The 19,853-nt window shown below is 49.4% G+C and overlaps 1 protein-coding gene and 2 non-coding genes across 4 annotated transcripts; all 3 read left to right on the top strand.

The window, feature by feature from the left end:
* Nucleotides 1-27: 27 nt before the first annotated feature.
* RPL17 (ribosomal protein L17) lies at nucleotides 28-19,583 on the top strand. 2 transcript variants are annotated; one of them, XM_058043368.1, is made up of 7 exons: nucleotides 28-38; nucleotides 15,632-15,684; nucleotides 15,777-15,817; nucleotides 16,944-17,078; nucleotides 17,995-18,093; nucleotides 18,807-18,998; nucleotides 19,490-19,583. In XM_058043368.1, the coding sequence occupies exons 2-7, from the start codon at nucleotides 15,645-15,647 to the stop codon at nucleotides 19,535-19,537; spliced, it is 555 nt and encodes a 184-aa protein (XP_057899351.1). In that variant the 5' UTR covers nucleotides 28-38; nucleotides 15,632-15,644; the 3' UTR covers nucleotides 19,538-19,583. The 2 variants fall into 2 exon arrangements, with proteins under 2 accessions (XP_057899351.1, XP_057899350.1); XM_058043367.1 differs by lacking the exon at nucleotides 28-38 and adding an exon at nucleotides 15,263-15,301.
* Nucleotides 15,496-15,564, top strand: LOC131096304 (small nucleolar RNA SNORD58). The gene has a single exon (XR_009115979.1). It is a non-coding gene; the product is annotated as a small nucleolar RNA SNORD58 (small nucleolar RNA).
* On the top strand, nucleotides 19,066-19,134 carry LOC131096300 (small nucleolar RNA SNORD58). Its single transcript, XR_009115975.1, has one exon. It is a non-coding gene; the product is annotated as a small nucleolar RNA SNORD58 (small nucleolar RNA).
* Nucleotides 19,584-19,853: the final 270 nt, after the last annotated feature.

Genomic DNA, 19,853 nt, shown 5'->3' with positions numbered 1-19,853 from the left:
GGAGGGTCCCCGGGGGTCCCCAGGGCTGGCGCCCCGAGGGACACAGGGGACATTGCGGGAGGGGGGATTCACAGGGAGTCCCCAGGGCTGGCGCCCCAAGGGACACGGGGGACATTGGAGGGGTTGGTGGGAGCCACAGGGAGTCCCCAGGGCTGGCACCCCAAGGGACACAGGGGACATGCAGCCCCGCGTGGGGAACTGGGGGTGTTTGGGAAGGGGGCTCACTTTGCTGACCCCTCATGCTGCAACTCCCACGTGCCAGTGGGGTCTCTGCTTTTTCAGCTCCACCCGTGGGAACCCCCAGAACTTCCCCTGTTGGGCCCTCTGGACCTAAAGGGCATGAGATGTTACCCGAAGGGCATTGCCCAACTTGCAGCCCATCACCTTCTGCAGTAACTTATTGAAATCATGAGTAATTTTGAACTCAAAAATTTACCATTTATTTCTACTTGTTTATTACTTGTTTATTTACCAATTGCTGATGCGTGACAAGTTATTTCACTTTATACTGCTGCTGTCCCACTACACTGTAAGAAGAGATCATGCTCTGAGGACACTTGATTTTCCTGCTCTCTTCTTCATCCCCTTCCTCAGCCCCGTGGCTCCCCTTTCTCTCCAAACTCACAGAAGAAAGCAAGGACAAAGCACCAGGGCGAAGAAAAAAGGTGCAGGCCGATGATGGGCAAAGATGAGAAGTGTGGAGTCCCACACCTAAGGTGAAGGGAGCACCCAGGATTTGTAGATGCTCATGGTCAAAACGAAAGACAAACGTCAGAGGATCTGCAAAACCTTTAAAGGTTTTATTAGAAAATGGCATGCTTGGCATGGAAATTGGTGTGTTTGGTCTTGTTTTGTGGTATAAACATGATGGATGGATGGATGGATGGATGGATGGATGGATGGATGGATGGATGGATGGAGGGAGGAAAGGAGGGAAGGAGGGAGGGAAGGAGGGAGGGAAGGAGGGAGGGAAGGAAGGAAGGAAGGAAGGAAGGAAGGAAGGAAGGAAGGAAGGAAGGAAGGAAGGAAGGAAGGAAGGAAGGAAGGAAGGAAGGAAGGAAGGAAGGAAGGAAGGAAGGAAGGAAGGAAGGAAGGAAGGAAGGAAGGAAGGAAGGAAGGAAGGAAGGAAGGAAGGAAGGAAGGAAGGAAGGAAGGAAGGAAGGAAGGAAGGAAGGAAGGAAGGAAGGAAGGAAGGAAGGAAGGAAGGAAGGAAGGAAGGAACAGGATATCATGCAAAATCATGCACAGAAATTTCTTTAGCCCTTACCAATAGACACAAATGGAGAGAATTAATCAATTAATCTGACTTTCTGGCAGTGCTTTCTCAGGGCACTGAGTTTGTACCCCACATCTCTGTGAGGCTTCCTCAGCTCAGACACCTCCTGACTCCACATGGATTGGCCGATTGTCATTGTAGGTCACTTCCAACTGAAATACTCCTATTCTATTCTATTCTATTCTATTCTATTCTATTCTATTCTATTCTATTCTATTCTATTCTATTCTATTCTAATTTCCTCATAGCTCTCATATGTGACAGGTTGTGAATGGGGACTGCTGCTCCTCTCCTCTTTGGGGATCACCCCTAGAACCTCTTCATTTCTCACTTTGCAGGATGAATACACGTTCTGAGATCTCCAGAGGCTGGCGATAATGCTCATGGTCCTCAGGGAGCGTGGGATTGAGCAAAATGTCCTGAGGATGTAGCTCTCCTCTGCAGCTGTGTGGTCCCTCTCGAGGAGCAGCATCCTGCCAGCACTGACCTAAAACAGAGAGGACCTAAATTTCTCAGCTGCTGTCCACTACTGGACTTACTCCTGCAGGAAATGATTCAGCCAAGCCTCATCACCAAACACCTCATCATTTAAAAAATTTCTGGTGCCAACAAACCCCTTCCAGACTGCTGACCACCACGACATTATCGTGGTTTAACCACGAGATCTTCTCATTCTCTTTCTATTGTAAAGCTCCTGCTTTTGTCTGTGCAACTCCAGGCTCTGGGAGGGGAGTCCTGCTCTTTGCCTCTGGCTTCCAAGAATGACAGTAGCAGTGAGAATAGCTTAGCAACAGCGAGGAAAAAAGTGCATCAAAATAATTCCTGGCTGCTTCGGCTGAAGGGTGATGATCATCTGGGGAGATGCTCAGGGTCTGTTGTGATGGGCATCGCATCAACTCACTGAGTGTGGCTCGGCACTGACCTCTCTGTAACCCTTGTGGCCTGGGGGGAAGGAGGCTCCCACCCAGAGCTGCTTGGAAAATAGCAGTTCGTTAAGCCAAATAATTCAAAGGGAAAATTCCTAGTTTTGATTAGTTTTTCACTGGAAAGGACCTCACGGCTCTCAGATGGAATTTCTGGATGTTGTAGTAAGTAATAAATAATAAACTAGGGTGAAAGGATAGTAATCCACTTTAAAAGATGGAAGGACGCTCAAGAGTTCCTCAAAAAAGGAAGCTCCATAGTTACAGCACTTGTAGGGATGTTGGAGGCTTTCCCTCAGCAGCTGGTGTGAGGGGCAATGCCTGTGGAGATGGTGGCTGTTCTTGGAGGTGCCTTTCTGGCTCTCTTCCTCTCTCCCTGGCTCCATTCCTACGTGATTTCCTAAAGGTCTCAGTTCAGTCCAAAAGCAGAAGAGGAATGTTTTTGAAATCATGAGTGTTTTCATAGGAAATAGAAAAATGTTTCCACTCAGCTGTAGTCACAAGCTCTTTGCAGGTGGGTGCTGGGTGGCTGAGTCTGGTTTCTCCTGCAGCACCAGACATGGTGACTCAGAACACAGTCATGAAATGTGGAGGTAGAAGGTACATGAGAGGAACCAAGCTTCTTTTAGTAGCAAAAAGCTAAAATCCGTATGGGATGTAAATTAGTATGCCCAAATATTTAAAGGTCTGAAGTCTGCTGGTGCTCTCAGGGAAGGACTAGACAGGTTTTACAGCAGCAGAATTTAATCTGAGAGGTTTCCACACCTGTGCATCCATCAAGAAGACACTTTCAATGCTGTTTCTATACAAGAAGAACATCACAAATGTGGGTTATGGTCAGTGTCTTCTGCAGGAGTTTAGCATCCCTGACAGAAAGGACTTCGAGGAGACTGAAGTCAGAAGACTTCTGCAAAATAATTGTCATTAATGCCTCTCTTCCCCTGTCTTTAAAATTAGCATGTAGACACCTGCTTTCCTTGCAGAAATGACAATACCATTAAAGATCTGAGCATTAAAGGAAAAGGGAAAACCCTTCATCATCACACTACCTTTTTAAAAACCTGTAGAGATAGAGTAATTCTGGTGTGAGTGGCGCTGGAGATAACAAGGAAAACTCACAGCAGCCTTTTGCATTAACAGCGTTGCCAACATTGCATCCCTCATCCTCCCATGGATGGCCTGCAGTGGAAATGCAGCAAAGAGAGAGGCCCAGGACAGAGCACCACTGCTGATATGAGTGGCTGCAGAGGGATTTGTACAGTATTCCCATGGCTAAGGTTGCATCCTGTTGTGCTCACATTGCTGGGAAGGCACAAGTGGAACACTTGGCCACTCCTGTCAGGGAAAAATTGTGATTCCTGGGCTTGTGAAGTGGTTAGTGAAAACAATGGCATGCCAACCAGAGTTAAAGATGCTCCTATTAAAAATTTTTCATCTGAACAAGCTAAAGAGAGATGTCATGGCTTTAGGTCAGATATTCAATGTCAGGGAATGCATTTAGAAACCTGAGAGTGTTTTACCCACTTTTCATTCTTCCTGCCTGATTCTTCCTTTCTCCAGTGAAAGAGCGAGTAGGATTTGCAGGATTAGAGGAGGGGAGAGAAAGGGATCTGTCTGGTTTTTTTGTTTTTGTTTTTGTTTTGGGGTTTTTTTTTTTAGTTATAAAACAGTTATTACTTTCAATTACAAAACACAGGCAGTATAATCCAGTGGAATTGATGCTAGTTTCCAACACGGCTCCTCCAGCCCAGTTTGTTTCTGAGATGACAAAGGAGGACAGGTAGCAAACAAACTGAGAGAGGAAAGGGCTGCTCGGATGGCAGCAGCCTTGAGGTGCTGAGCTGGGGCAAAGGCCTGGGAAGGATGGGCGTGCAGAGCTGACTGCACCCCAAGATGTCTGGTATTCTGGAGAGGCAGCTCTCCAGTGAAATATTATCCCAGGTTAATCCTTGTATCACCCTGTGCCTGCTCAGCCCTGGAACTCTTGGTTTGTCATCATCCCATCACACCACAATTATTTTATGCTTAGTGCTTGCTGCAGTGGGGGGGACATATTATTTCTGCAGCACAGTTTCTGCTCTGTTTGGTTTTGCTCTGAGAGTGTCAAACTGGGGTGAAAACAGGCCATGGTATCTTTGTTTCACAGCTACTCCTCGCCCCACAAAGTTCCACCTTCCCTCCTCAGCCTTTCAAATACATCCCCTCTGTGAACACACTGTATAGGACCAATACTTCATACCCCTGTGTAGGTTGGTTTGCTTACAGAAGAGGCTAATCTCCAGCAGGTTATGAAATCAGCTCACATGCTTCAGTGGCCTTACCCACTATTGATATCCCGGTTCGATCCCCGTTGAGCTCTCTTTGTTGGAGGTAACCCCTTCTCCTACTCCTTCTAAGCTGATTTCTTAAGCCACCTCATTCAAGTCTCACATCCCCATGGTATTTAGATGTAGTAAAAATGACTGGGGGGAAAATAAATGGCAGCCAGCGAGCCCACTAAACTGTCTGACTATTAATGGTCCTGTTAGTTGCAAATTTACTTTACCACAAAGCCCCCAGCATGTAATCCTTAGATGAATGCCTTTGATTGTGAGGGAATATTTACAGCTGACCCTGCCAGCAGTCTGCAAACCTGCAATGGGCCTCCTGTCCCACATTAAATCCGCTGGCATCTGTTCCTGGGTTCTTATCAAACACATGCTCTGTTGGTGCAGTGTTTGGGCTGCAGTGCTCGCGGATATGGTGGGCCTTGAAGAATAAATCCCTGCATTCCTGAGAAATGCTAATTCTTGTGAACGTTGTCACACAGGGTTACAGTTTGTACCTGTCTCCAGGCATCGCCATCCACTGGGAGGTTTCTAGGAGGCTTTGATCCCTGCTGGCTGCCCCCTCCCCATGGGGGACCATGGAGACCACCCTTCGCCACAGACAAAATTCTTCTTCCTTCTTCAAGCTTCTGCTGTTTTCCCGGATGTATATATGAGCAACAGGAATGATTTTTATGATGGTTTTTATCTCTTTTCACCCCTGCCCTTGTCTTGCATGAGTCCCTGGGTTGCTGTGAGTGATCCTGCCCTCCTTTATCCCCAGCAGGGCTGCACGGGAGCTCAGGCTGGAGGCCAGAGAGAGCTCTGTGTGTCCTGACGCCTGTTTGCTGTGCCCAAGCAGACAAGTGGAATTCAGCTTGTCATTCCCAGCATGTCTCGTGGTCCGTGAGACGGATCCGGGCTGCTAGGCTGCTTTGTGTCAGACAGAAGGCCCGGTGGTGTGTGGTGGGCCTGCTCCATCCCCTCTGCAGACAAGGATGCCTTTAGGTCTGTGCTGAGGAATGACGTGTATTTCTCTCTCCTTACGCTTTTAAGCAAAATTCACCATTTTCCATCCAAGCTGGATGAATGCAGAGCATGTCTGGGCTTGAACATGGACTTGCAGCCAAGTCCATTGGCAGTGCAGAGGTGTTGTGGGTGGCCAGAGGGATATTCTTCTGCTCCTTTCTGAGGTTCTGTTTTGGTGGGACTGGAGAAACATCTCAGAAGTCTGTGTTTACTTGATCCTTCAGCTGGCAGATAGTGAGGCCCCAACAGAGCTTCTGCTTTAAGTCTCCTGCATCCAGCAAAGAAAAAAATGCTAAAGTAAGAGGAGCCTGGGACTGCTAGAGAGTCCAGAGAGGAGATGGTAGGGCAGCTGTTTGATTTAGGGATTGCTTTAGAGTGCATATCCTTATGCAAAAGCCTTTTCTTCAAATCTGCAGGAACGTTTGGCCCAAGTGTGGAGTGGATGTGGTAACACCACCAGCGAGGTGCACCCAACACTCAGCTGGGCTGCAGCACCAGCAGAGACTCTGAGAACTGGCAGAGCAGGCAGTGGCCCTCCTGCCCACTGAGATGGGTCTGTTGGACTGGACAGAGTTATGGCTTTGGGATTAGTTCTGTAATTAGCAGGTAAAAAATCTTGGAATTTGGCATTTTGGCAGAATAATGAGTAAGCTGACATCTCTTTCTTTTCTGAAAACTCTCCAGACTAATGCCCAAACCAGTTGTCTGGAGGCAGGTTGGAAAGGGCTTGGAGCAACCTCATCTAGTGGAAGGTGTCTCTGCACATGACAGGGGTTTTGGAAACAGGTGGATCTTTAACTTACACTCAAACCCATTCTATTATTCTATTATTAATTTGCAGCACTCCCAAATCCACTTTAAATCTATCTCAGGCTTTCAAAACTGATTTGTAAATCTGGATGGACATCAAACCCATTAAACTCTGAGCATGCCACTCCACTTCCAGTGGCCACTGGAAAGTAAACAAGTTTTTTATTAAAACCAATTAATTCTTTACTCACTTTAGCAAAGCCCTGTAAAAACACATATTAGTTCTCACCATTATTGTTAATTTGTACCCAGGCTTTATGGCTACAAATATTGGATAATTGTTTCTTCCTGGGCAGTTGTTGTGTAATTTACAGAAATTCTTCATCTATTTCTGATCCTGATTGCTGATTCAGCTGGTGTTTAGAAGACCCTGTGGCAGTATTTCACTGTGATTCACAGACTGAAGAGGAATCGTATTTTAAACCACAAACACAGACTTTACGCAGTAGCCTTTGTGTGAAGAAAAAGGGTGACAAACAGCTTGAGGACAGGAATAAGCTGCACAAGATGTGGCTGTGTATCACCGAGGTCAGTGTCATTTGCTCTCCAGCACTCTGTTCTTCCTTTACCCTACCCTTTAAACTATTTGTCTTCTGCAACCCATGCAGAGTGTAGAGATGGGATCTGCCAGAGGTAGGGGAAAGCCTCAAGTCACCATTGGAAATACAGGGAGTCCAGTGCTTTGTCAGATGTTGGCTTTACTTACACCAACAGTATTACTCATTTTGGTTTTCACCAGGTTGCACATTTTACTTTGACAACTCATTGGTTATCCCATCCCTGAATCCAGTCTTATTACTCAATGTCTCCATGAAAAGGACACCTACAACATCTCTTTTCAGAGATTGCAATGGGATGATGGGAGGCTGGTCCTCATCAGGCTCTGTTTCATCTTCTGGCCATTTATTCCTAATTGCCTAACTTCTCTCATTTATTGTGTTTATTGAGTGTGTGGAGATTATTAGGAAGAGTCAAAGGCTCTGTAATTAATCAGGAAGAATTTGGGGCATTTCTTAGTGCCTTGAACTTATGTACCTGTCTGTAATGTAGATACTGCAGACATTCATCCCAGAACTTCCCAGTCCGGACAGGCAGAAAGACTGCAGTGAGGGCAGGGGAAAAGCAAATGGCTTCCCTGTACAGGTCAGGCTGCTGGTGATGCAGCACTGTACAGATGATGGGCTGCATCACCAGCAGTGTGACAGGCAGGTCAAGGTGGGGCATGCTGCCCCTGTGCCCCTGTGCTCAGGTGAGAGCCCACCTGCAGAGCTGCCCCAGCCCCGGCTCCAGCAGCACAAGGAGCTGGAGCTGCTGCAGCCAGTGCAGAGGAGGCCACGGAGCTGCTGCCAGGGCTGGAGCCCCTCTGCTCTGGAGCCAGCCTGGCACAGCTGGGGCTGCTCAGCTGCACCAGAGAAGCTCCAGGGACACCTCAGAGCCCCTGCCAGGGCCTCCAGGGGCTCCAGGAGAGCTGCACAGCCCCTGGGGACAGGGCAGGCAGGGACAGCACCCAGGCAATGGCTCCCACTGCCAGAGGGCAGGCACAGATTCTGGCACATTGGGAATGAGGAATTGCTGGCTGGGAGGGTGGGCAGGCCCTGGCCCAGGGTGCCCAGAGCAGCTGTGGCTGCCCCTGGATCCCTGGCAGTGTCCAAGGCCAGGCTGGAGCAACCTGGGTTAGTGGGATATATCCCAAGTCATGGCAGAGGAGTGAAATGAGAGGGACTCTTCCAACCCAAATCATTCTGGGGTTTCATTTTATTATATACTTTACAGAGCAAGGGTGGCATCCCCTAAGCAGAGGCCTGCTGGGCAGGTAGGACAGGGGAGCAGTAGCAGCACACGTGCCCAGTCTGGGATATGGGTGCAGGACCCATCCCACTAATCAGCTCCCTGAAGGGAACTCTCCTTGTGCACCTCCTTGTGCCTGTCCTTCCGTGCCGTGCAGGAGGCAGGTCCAGCACCTGAGTGAGTCACGGGGCTGCCGATGGCCGAGGCTGGACGGGAGCTGGAGGCGTGCTGCCTCTAGGGGCCCCTGCCACAGCCTAGCCCGGCAGTCCCTACCCATCATATGACCTGCCCGAGCACCGCATGTGACTGGCCATGCTGCAAAGGACCAGGCAGAGCACAGGGGAGAGGCTGGAGAGGGGGAGGGCAGCGCAGCTAGAGAGGATTAATAAGCTGGACAGATAGGGAAAGCTTTGAAAGAGGGGGCTTGTGTCAGAGTTGTTGCAATAGTAAAGAGGGAAGTAGCTGGATGACTGGAAAACAGCCATGGAGCAAGATGGGAGGGATGGATGACCTCAGAGGTGACATTTGGGATCCAAGCTGTTTGCGTCTTGTAGACAGGAAGACACTGCAATCATCAGAGCTAGAGGGATCAGAAACTTGCGAAGAATTTCTTCTGATAAGAATTGTAAGGAATGACCACAAAAGCCATGCACTGAGATGAAAAATGAAGATGCTGCAAAGAATGCTATGGACATCAAGTCCAGATGTTCAGGGCTGCTGCTTCTTGCTGTGCCATGCACAGAAAGCTGTCTGCTGGCTGAAACTTTGGCACAGGTTGATAGGCATCATGCAAGCTCATCTCCCAGCTCTGAGCAGAACTCTGCAAAGCTGGGTCCTGTCTGTGAGGATGCTCCTGTCCCAGGTGCAGGCTTTGTCTGCCAGCAGGGGAGTGAAGAAGCCCCCAGAAGAGAAAAGTGAGTTTGGTTGGGGTTTATCAGCTGATCCAGAGGAGCTCCTGAGCAGAGCAGCTGCAAAAACAGCTGACAGACTTACAGAATCATGGCATCATTTAAGGGTGGAAAATATCTCTTAGGTGATTGAGTCTAACTGCCAACTCAGCACTGACACATTAATAATCACAACTATAACAGAGGGGGAGGAGGATTCTTTGATCCATTTTGTTTAGGAGATGCAGTGCAACAAAGGGAGCTTGAGGCTCTGTTTCACAGCACACTCAGCTTTAGAATTGGTGACAGGATTCACAGATCAAGAGAAGCTGAGGGTGGAAAGGGCCAGAGGAGGCTTCCCACAGCAACCCCCTGCAGCTCAAGGCAGAGTCAGCTGGAGCTGGTTGCCCAGGATATGTCTCTAGCCCACCTGCTTCAAGGTTCAAGCATTCTCTTTTGTTTAACAGAATTCCCCATAGTTTAATTTGTGACTAAATTGTGGTCAATATCCCTGATTCCAGGGATAACTTAGGTTTCATTAATCAAAAGCACATTTAAAGCAGTTGCTTATTGGTTATAATCTAGACAGGTTAAGGCAAATATAAACCCAGAAATTAACTTATCCTAGAAAGTGTTTGTGATCAGGCAGTTACATGATGCCTTTATTCACTCATCATGGAGATTGTCCATTCCTGGCCATTAAAGTGAGGAACAAGCAGTCATAGACCTCCACAACCTGCGTAAATGGGTTTGCTCTCAAAAACTGCACTGAATAAACACAAACTTTAGCTACAAGGTTATTTAATCACACAGGAGGTTTGTTTTACCAGTGATTCCGTCCTTGCTGGGTGTGTAGGGGGTGGATGAACCCATAGCTCTGGACAACATGCCAAAAAGTTTAGTATTAAGACTACATCACCGATTGCTGTGCTTTGTTTTTTCCTTGTTTTGACTATGATCCTGGCAGGGAGGTCACCACCAGCGTCACCTGGGGAAGGTGCTGTGGCTACTGCGTCACGCTACAGCAGCGGTGATGGCAAGCACAGATATTCAGCTGTCCTGACGCTGAGCTCCTCAGCTCTTTTCTCACCCCTGCTCTAGGTACGGCATACACATGACAAAAATTATTTAAACAGGATGTGCAGCTACTCTCTCCGTGTAAAGAATTGCCTGTGTTTTAGGAAGACCCCTGGGGAATCAAAAACATTTCATTTGTTCACATGTTTTAGATGAGGCACTTAGGATGAGTTATATATGTAGGTACAGATATATGCTCATAAATATATGCATATAAATAACTTACCTCCTTAAGTAAGACACTCCCTATGGAAGAATCTCTCCTTGAAAGTCACAGGGTGGAATGCATAACATAATTGAGCTCTCCAAGTGATCAAGACAGAATTACTGATGCATGATGAAGGTCAGTCCATCTTTTGGAGGTGTGTCTCCCCCTTTTCCACTGAGTGACAGGACACAGGGATGGCTTCTCACTGCCAGAGGGCAGGGACAGATGGGATATTGGGAAGGAATTGCTGGCTGGGAGGGTGGGCAGGCCCTGGCCCAGGGTGCCCAGAGCAGCTGTGGCTGCCCCTGGATCCCTGGCAGTGTCCCAGGCCAGGCTGGATGGGGCTTGGAGCAGCCTGGGACAGTGGGAGGTGTCCCTCCATGGCAGGGAGTGGGAATGGATGGGCTTTGAAGTCTCTTGCAACCCAAACCACTCCATGATTCTGTGATTCTATGAGCTTGCTCCTGTAACTCATTGACTGGGTCAGTTGATTTCAAGATGTTTGTGGAAAACCCTTTAGCTGGAGAACTTGCCTACCATGTGTCCAACGCTGCTGTGTTGCTGACTGTGGGAGGAAAAGGCAAACAGTGGGGTGAGCTGTGCCTCTGGAGGAGCCAAGCATGTGGGACAAGGAGGGCAGGAGACTGTAGGCTGGTCAGCAGAGAGGATTTCACAGAAGTACAGCCGGCTGTCTGATGGTTGAAAATCCTCAGTGTTTGCAGCATTCAAGCTGGTTTCAATTTAAAATGTCTTTGTCTTCAAGATTTTCTGCTTAAACATTAGGACAAGGAACTATTTGTGTGCAATTTCATGAATGACAGTTTAATATCCCCACGTAACCCTTGGACTCCAAAAGCTGGGTCTCTAACAGAAATGCCAAGACATCTTACAAAAAGATTTGAGGAATTGGCTTCCATTCAGTGCAAAGAACAGGTCAGGCCCTCTCCTGTGGAAGAGCAGATACAGAGTGTGTTTTGGTGAGCCAGAGCTAAGCTTGGTCAGTCAGCCCCAGTGTTCCTGTGTGTGGCAGGGTTTGGCACAGCCCCTCCTGGGGCTATCAGCCCCTCTGTTAGAAGTTACTGCCCCAGGTGTGTGCTTGAGCTGAGTGTCAGGCTGGAAGGTGAGCAGGAAGGTCCCCTGGCTGGAAATGAACTCCATGTGGTTTTAGAGCTGCCACAAAGACATAACCCCAGACAGAGAAAACGTAACTCCAGCCAGTCACGGAGCTCACCTGTCCCTCTGGTCAGGAGGGATGAGGACTGTCAGGGACATTGGCTAATTGTCACATTTGGCTGCCAGTAGCACTGATAAGGCCTCTTGCTCACTCACAGCTAAAGACACAAAAGGACTTATGTGATGCAACACTCAGTACCTCAATACTCCCCACTGCCTGCTGGGCCTTTCCACAGCAGGATAAGGGATACAGCCACATTCCAGCCCAAGGAGCACAGCCAGAGGAGAGAATCATAGGATCAGTGATTGGTTTGGGTTCGAAGGGACTTTAAAGCTCATCCAGCTTCACCCCTGCCATGGACAAGGACAGGGGTCCTTGTTGATCCAGGCTGGTCCAAGCCCCATCCAACCTGGCCTTGGACACTCCCAGGGTTGGGGCAGCCACAGCTGCTCTGGGAAACTGTGCCAGGGCCTCCCAACCTCACAGCCAAGAATTCCTCCCCATCTATCCCTGCCCTTTGGGTGGGGGAAGCCATTCCCTGTGTGCTGTCCCTCCAGCCCTTTTCCCAAGTCCCTGGGCAGCTCTCCTGGCGCCCCTTTAGATGGCTTTGCTTGGAGCCTTCTCTTGTGCAGGTGGACACCTCCAGCTCTTCCAGCCTGGCTCCAGAGCAGAGGAGAGCAGAAGCCTCTGCTGCCATTGAGATCCACCCTTCACGGGAGGATGTTCCCAGCAGGAGCTCCCAGAGCACAAAGCAGAGGCTCTGCTTGGGTCCAGGCACAGCTGGGTGTTTGCTGTCCATACCTGCTGGGACAGCCAGGTCCCCCTGGGCCTGCACAGCACAGGCACTGGGGCTGGGCAGTACGGAGAGGGGAGCAAGAGGGATGGCAGCAGCAGAGCCTGTGGACTTGTGGATTTGTGGATTTGAGGTTCCAGTACAATTAGCAGGCACTTGCTTCCGATGCAGGAGTCTTCAAGAATACAGTTTTAGACTCACCCTGCCTGAATTTTCTGCTTAGTATCTGAAAGCCACTCTGGAGTTAACTCATATAACCCAAATATCCCAGACAAGTGGTGCAGTGGGGGAAAAATGCAGTGAAATCCCAACTGGGGCACAAGCTCAGCTGCCTCAGCCCTGATCCCAGCACCAGGAATGTGCTAGGCTGCCCATGAGAGCTCTTGTCAAGCTCCCAACAAAGCTGAAAACATCTCAGGAAAGGGGTCACAGCCCCAAGGCTGCCAGAGTCCCAGGGGCATTTGGACAATGCTCGCAGGGATGCACAGGCTGGGATTTTTGGAGTGTCTGTGTAGGGCCAGCAGTTGGATCCCATGACCCTGGTGAACCCTTCCCAGCTCAGGATATTCCATGATTCTGTGCTAACCTTCCACCACTGTAAACCTTTAGAAGCTGAGCAAAACAGTTCCACCTCTGGGGAAACAGAAAATGTATTTATCTTGGGTTTGATTGATGAACACAGGTGACAATCCCCATCATGTGTCAAGTACTTGTGTTTCACACCTCTCCTCCAGCTTTCCTTGAACATCTCCTGGCTTTTGTGCACTGCTGCCAAGAAGTAGCTGTGTGTAAAGGTGCTTCCCACGTAAAAACCCAGCAGAAAACAGAGGAAGGTGCAGAGGGAAGGGCAGAAAGGATGAAGAAGAGTTGCGTTCAGGAGCGCTCAGAGAGGGGATTCCCACAGTGTGGGTGGGTAAGGCTGTGGGAGTGTTTGAGGATCCCAGGTTTAGCCAGTTTTAATTTATTATACCTGAAAACTTAGTGCTACATACTGTGGCTGCCCCTGGATCCCTGGCAGTGACCCAGGCCAGGCTGGATGGGGCTTGGAGCAGCCTGGGACAGTGGAAGGTGCCCCTGCCCATGGCAGGGGGAGGGATGGATGAGCTTTAAGGCTCCTTCCAAACCATCCTGAGATTCTACAATAAAGAGAAGAAATATCTGCCCACACTCCAGCATGTTTCAGGCTTTAAGATTAGTGCTTGAAAGTTGCTTGGAGACTTTGCAGAGAGCTTCCCCAAAACCAAAGGAAAGGGCACATTTCAAGGCAGGTAAATGGAGAGCTGCAGTAACAACCAGAGCTCTTACGGTTTTTAGCCAGGTAAACATTTGTGATAGCTCAAAAATTTTCTTCTTCCCATTTGGGTAAAACCCTAGCTGCAGAGCTTTGGGCCTTTTTAGCCTTAACAAGGGATCCAAAACCAGCCTCCTGTTCATAGGATTTAGATGGTCAGCAAGTTCTTCCTCTGCTTATTCCTAAACTCAGAGTTAAACCCAGACTCTTATGCTGGGGAAGTGCCTGCACACCAGATTACTGCCATCTCAGGAATATGTCTCTTTTTTTCTCCCATTCTGTCATTTTTTTCTCAATGAGACTTTTGGACTTTTGCTGCACCACTTTCAAGAAATATTTTGCTTTTACTGAGCGGCTTCCCAAGCAATTCTAGTCGCAAATGCTGCCTTAAATGGGAAAGAAAAATCTTTTATTTTAATGAGTCACTCTGTGATTATTTTATAATGGTGCAGTAAATACCAGTTGAGGTTTATAAATATGTGAATGAATCTCTTCGTTCTGGTCTCGGGGACAGATCTGTGAGCAATGTGCTGCTTTTATTCCCATCCTGAGCTGCCATCTAATGGTGAACACGGTGGCGGCTGCTGGGCTGAGAGTTGGACCCGGTTATTTTAAAGGCCTTCACCAAATGTAACAATTCTGTGCTCTCAAGGTGGGGGCCGGGTTCTGCTCCCTGACAACAAGGGACAGCACAAGAGGAAACGGGTTCAGGTTATGCCAGGGGAGGTTCAGGTTGAACGTCAGGAGGAATTTCTTCATGGAAAGGACTTGGAAGGGGCTGCCCAGAGAGGTGTTGGAGTCCCCATCCCTGGAGGTGTCCAAGGAACGCCTGGACTGGTGACACTGAGAGATCTGGGCTGGTGACATGGTGGGCACAGCTGGGACTTGATTAACTCAGAAATCTTTTCCAACCTGAATGATCCTGACTGAGTGAAGCACAGAATATCCTGAGCTGAAAAGTACCCACAAGGGCCATCGAATCCAGCTCCTCAGCAATCCCACCCTGTGCATCCCTGGCAGCGCTGTCCAAAGGCTCCTGGAGCTCTGGCAGCCTCGGGGCTGTGCCCATCCCTGGGGAGCCTGGGCAGGGCCAGCACCCTCTGGGGAAGAGCCTTTCCCTGATATCCCACCCAAACCTCCCTGGCACAGCTCCAGCCGTGCCCTGGGTCCTGTCAGTGGTCACCAGAGAGAAGAGATCAATGCCCGACCTTCCTCTTCCCTCACGAGAAAGATATAACTGCGATAAAAGTCCCCGCTCTCCACACCAGGTGCCCTCGGCTGCCGTTCATACGGCTTCCCCTCAAGCCCCTTCACCGCTTCCGTAGCCATCCCTTTGGCGCTAACAATTTCATATCTTTCTTATATTGCAGTGACCAACACCGCTCACAGCGTTCAAGGTGCTCAGCGCGGATCGGCGCGGGGCAATCTCCTCCCTTGGGCGGGCGGTGGTGCTGTGCCAGCTGCACGCTGATCTCCTCGCTAAAAGCACCTGCACCATGAGCTGAGGCTGAATACCCCACGGCAGCGTGAATGCCGCGATGTCTTTCCCCAGAGCAAGTTTTATTCACAGACTCGGCGAGGGAGCGAGTCAACTCACCCACCACCCTCACAGCGAGACCCTCCGCCATCTTGGGGGCGGAGCGCTAGCCGGGGGGCGTCCCCGCCGGAAATCTCGCGAGACGCGCGCGCGCTGGCGGCGCGCCCCGCCTTTCCTCTTCCTCTGCGGCTGCCGCCCCGAGGTGAGCAGCCATGGTCGGCCCGGTTCCTCGCCACCCGCCGCCATCCGCCCCCATCCCGCCCCATCCCCGCTGCCACAGGCGTCCCGGACACCGGGATCGCTACGATATGCCCCGCGCCCGCGGTATTTCCCGGGATGGAGCGCGGGAGGGCGGGCGCGGATGCGGGGAAGTGGCAGGCCTGAGAAAATCCATGGCTGCGATGATGACTTTCTTAGGACACCTTTGGATGTAACTGTGAAAAGAATGCGTAAATTCTGAGCAGCTGCAGCGGTAAGGGGAGTAGTCCGGGCCCTGCTAGAAGTTTAATATGTTTTAATTGGTGTTTTTCAGCTGAGCTCTCAAGATGGTGCGCTACTCCCTGGATCCGGAGAACCCCACGAAATGTGAGTTGCTCTTTTAGGAGAGTTCGTGCGGGATTTCCCGGAAGCCAGTGAGGTTTTGATTCTAAAACTTGGTGTTTTTTTCTCTCTTGCAGCATGCAAGTCCCGGGGATCTAACCTGCGTGTGCATTTCAAGGTAAGGGGTGCGTGATGAGCAGGAATCGTAAATTCATTTTCTGTTCTACGTAGTTTTTGTTAGTTTTCCTTGTTATTTTTTAAAATAAGCCCAGACTGGCTTGGATTGGAAGGGATTGTAAGGATAATCTCTTTTCACCCTCTGCCGTGTTTAGGGACTAAGCTCCCGGCCAGCGTGGCCCTGGAAACTTCCAGGGATCCAAGGGCAGCCACAGCTTCTGTGGGCATCTTGTGCCAGGGCCTCCTTGCCCTCACAGCCACGAATTTCTTCCCAATATTCCTCTTTTAAAGGAAGTCTCTTTTAAAAGACACTTTAAAAGTGTCCTTTAAAAGACACATCAAGTGTCTTTTACTCCTTAATCACTAAGGAACTGCTGTCAGCTACTTGTAATGGTCTCCATCCACAAAAATTAGAGTTTGGATTCCAAAATTGTCCTTGTCTAATTCAGATAACAAAATACAGCAGCAAAACAGTTGGAGTAAATTTATCAGACACTGGGCTAGCGTTTGGTGTGAAATTTGTCTAATTTCTCCTACACTCTTTGGTTGTGTGCTGTTTGGCACTAAGAACTCAGTACCTCTGGAAAAGGCTTAGGTGCAGAGAACAACTCAGAAGTGTTATTTAATCATGAAACCAGAATTTAGCAGATCACTTTCTGCTTAGTGTAATACCAAGTTTTCACTTGGGTTTTCTTTTTTTTATTTTTTTTTATTATGAACAGGTGGGATTATACTTAAAACTGGCTTACACAATTAGTAAATGCTGTCTAAAAGGCCGATCTTTTATCCTAGTGGCGAAACAGGACGAGCTATGAATAGTATAAGTACATTAATTGTGCTTTTATTAAGAGTTATATATTTCCGTGCTGGATTTAGCCGCTGAGTTTAAAAATAAATAAATAATTAGCAATGTGTGCTGGAGACACAAATTTAGTAGTGGCAGTCATACCAAGGGTTAGAAAAGTGGTAACAGAGTTAAAAAATGTTAATTATTTTTCATTGTGAGACTTGGGTATTCTTTAGTGAGTGGAAAGAATTGTATCCAGGGGGGACAGAGGGGTGGTTGAGCTGGTGCTGTCTCCTGTGAGGATTTGTTGAGAGGTTTTCTCTGTGCCCTGTGTTGGCAGAACACCCGAGAGACGGCGCAGGCCATCAAGGGCATGCACATCCGCAAGGCCACCAAGTACCTGAAGGACGTCACCCTGAAGAAGCAGTGTGTCCCCTTCCGGCGCTACAACGGCGGCGTCGGCAGGTGCGCCCAGGTGAGTGCCTGGCAGTCCCTTTGCCTCTGGGTGCTTGACACAGAAAGGGGATGGGGACAGAGTGTGGATGTAGTCTGTCATTGCTGCTGGTAAACTTGCATTAAAACACAGAATCACTGTGGGTGGTTGGCTTGGAAGGGTCCACAGAGCTCATCTCAGTCCAGTTCCCTGCCAGGGGCAGGGACATCTTCTGCCAGACCAGGGTGCTCAAGAGGGAGGAAAGGCTGTTAATTCCAGAGGATACATTTCCATGGATTGTCTGCATCTAGTTCGCAGCATTAAGTCAAGGGATTAAATTTTGTGGGGTTGGTTGTACAGCAAAATAAGTAGATAATAATCCATTGTAATCCATACTCATATCTATCTATATCCATAAGATACGGGGTCCTCAGCACAGGAAGGATAGGGACCTGCTGGAGCCAGTGCAGAGGAGGCCACAGAGCCAGCCTGGCCCAGCTGGGGCTGTTCAGCTGCACCAGAGAAGCTCCAGGGACACCTCAGAGCCCCTGCCAGGGCCTCCAGGGGCTCCAGGAGAGCTGCACAGCCCCTGGGGACAAGGCAGGCAGGGACAGCACCCAGGCAATGGCTCCCACTGCCAGAGGGCAGGCACAGATTCTGGCACATTGGGAATGAGGAATTGCTGGCTGGGAGGGTGGGCAGGCCCTGGCCCAGGGTGCCCAGAGCAGCTGTGGCTGCCCCTGGATCCCTGGCAGTGCCCCAGGCCAGGCTGGATGGGGCTTGGAGCAGCCTGGGATGGTGGGAACTGTCCCTGCACATGGCAGGGGTGGCACTGAGTGAACTTTGCAGTTCCCTCCAGCCCAAACCCCTCTGTGGTAATGGCAAGTTGAAGGTGTGTGGAAGGTAACAGGAATGGACCAGTGCAGAAGCAGACTCCCATTGTTTGCTGCCGTTCCAGGCCAAGCAGTGGGGCTGGACGCAGGGCCGCTGGCCCAAGAAGAGTGCGGAGTTCTTGCTGCACATGCTGAAGAATGCAGAGAGCAACGCTGAGCTCAAGGTGGGTGTTAGCACAAAGCAGTGGTGTCAAGCCCTCTCTCAGCATCCCTGGCCTGGCTATCACTGACCTGGAGAGCCTTTTCCCACCTGCTTCATCCACAACCCTGAATTGTAGGGAGGGTTTGGTGTGGCTCCCTGTTTAAATCAGGCTGTGTGTGTTCCTCAAGTTAAATGGCAGCCGTAGTTTTTTACAGGGAAATACTAAATTAAAAAATTTCACACAAAAGGGCTGTTCAGATATCTCAAAATCTGTGAAATCTGTAAAATCAATAACTGATAGGGTCAGTTGCTGTCTTTTTACAGTGCTTAGTCTGGTAGCTTTGTTGGCAGTGTTGGAGTAATAGGTTACACCTTTGAATAGCTATGAATTAACCATAGACAAGGAGCCATCAGCACAATTTTAAATTATTTGTGATGTGTGGGGGCTGGACTTTGTCATTTTAAATCATCCTTGTTTTGGTAAGTCCTCGTCTCCACCACACTGCCAAGAATAGCAGTTCCATTGGCAGATGCTTGGAAAACCCTGAGCTCCATGGCACCACCAAGCCTGGCTGTGTCAGTGCTGAATCCTTGAAAAACTCTGAGCTCCATGGCATCACTAGGCCTGGGTGTTTCATTCACCAGCAGCAGTGTCTGGGGTGATTCCTCACATTTTCGCTGCAGAAATTAATTATTTAAAGATGGAAGTGGCTCACAGCTTTCCTTCCGTGCCAGGGTCTGGATGTGGACTCCCTGGTGATCGAGCACATCCAGGTGAACAAGGCTCCCAAGATGCGCCGGCGCACGTACCGGGCCCACGGCAGGATCAACCCCTACATGAGCTCCCCGTGCCACATCGAGATGATCCTCACGGAGAAGGAGCAGATCGTGCCCAAGCCAGAGGAGGAAGTTGCCCAAAAGAAAAAGGTACCAGGTGTTGTGTGCTCTGCTCCTGTGATGCTGTCAGTACAGCCAAGGGGCTGGCAGAGAGGGGTTGCTGTGATGACAATCTTAGGACACCTTTGGAATGCCCATGAAAAAAAATCAGTTTTTTCTGAGCAACCCCATTTTTTTAATTTCCAACATAAGTATTAAGCACTAAAGTGCTCTGAGAACCATTTTTCATTGCACAGAGGGTTGGTTCTTTCCTCCCCCAAAGCAGCTACAGCATTGTGTGTGTGAACCCTGGGTGTGTACAAGAAAATAAGTTGAATTTAGAGCCTGCAAGCAATGTAGTGCTTGTAGGGATTCCTGTTAATGTGCAGGTGTGATGAGTGTATCATTTGTGAGGGAATTCCTAATTAACAGTGAATTCCTAACTAACAATTCCTAACAGTTCGCAGCACTTCTAAAAGATAACTTTGAGATGTTTTGGGAAGTCTCATTTCACTGTTCTTTTTTGTGTGTTTGCTTCCCAGATCTCCCAGAAGAAGCTGAAGAAGCAAAAGCTAATGGCTCGGGAATAAATCTGCTTGGGCAGATGTATATAAATAAAACCTTTTAAAATGTGGATTGATTGTGTTGCTTTGCTACAAGTTCCAACCTCGCGCTGGGCGTTGCTGTGGGTCAGGGACAGTGAATGTTACAGAATCAGAGAGTGGTTTGGCTGGGAAGAGACCTTAAAGCCCCTCCAGTGCCGCCCCTGCCATGTGCAGGGACAGCTCCCACTGTCCCAGGCTGCTCCCAGCCCCATCCAGCCTGGCCTGGGGCACTGCCAGGGATCCAGGGGCAGCCACAGCTGCTCTGGGCATCCTGGGCCAGGGCCTGCCCACCCTCCCAGCC

The sequence above is a fragment of the Melospiza georgiana genome, chromosome Z (assembly GCF_028018845.1).
Source record: "Melospiza georgiana isolate bMelGeo1 chromosome Z, bMelGeo1.pri, whole genome shotgun sequence".
In the NCBI taxonomy this organism is placed as follows: Eukaryota; Metazoa; Chordata; class Aves; order Passeriformes; family Passerellidae; genus Melospiza; species Melospiza georgiana.
This window is presented reverse-complemented; position numbering and strand designations above follow the sequence as displayed.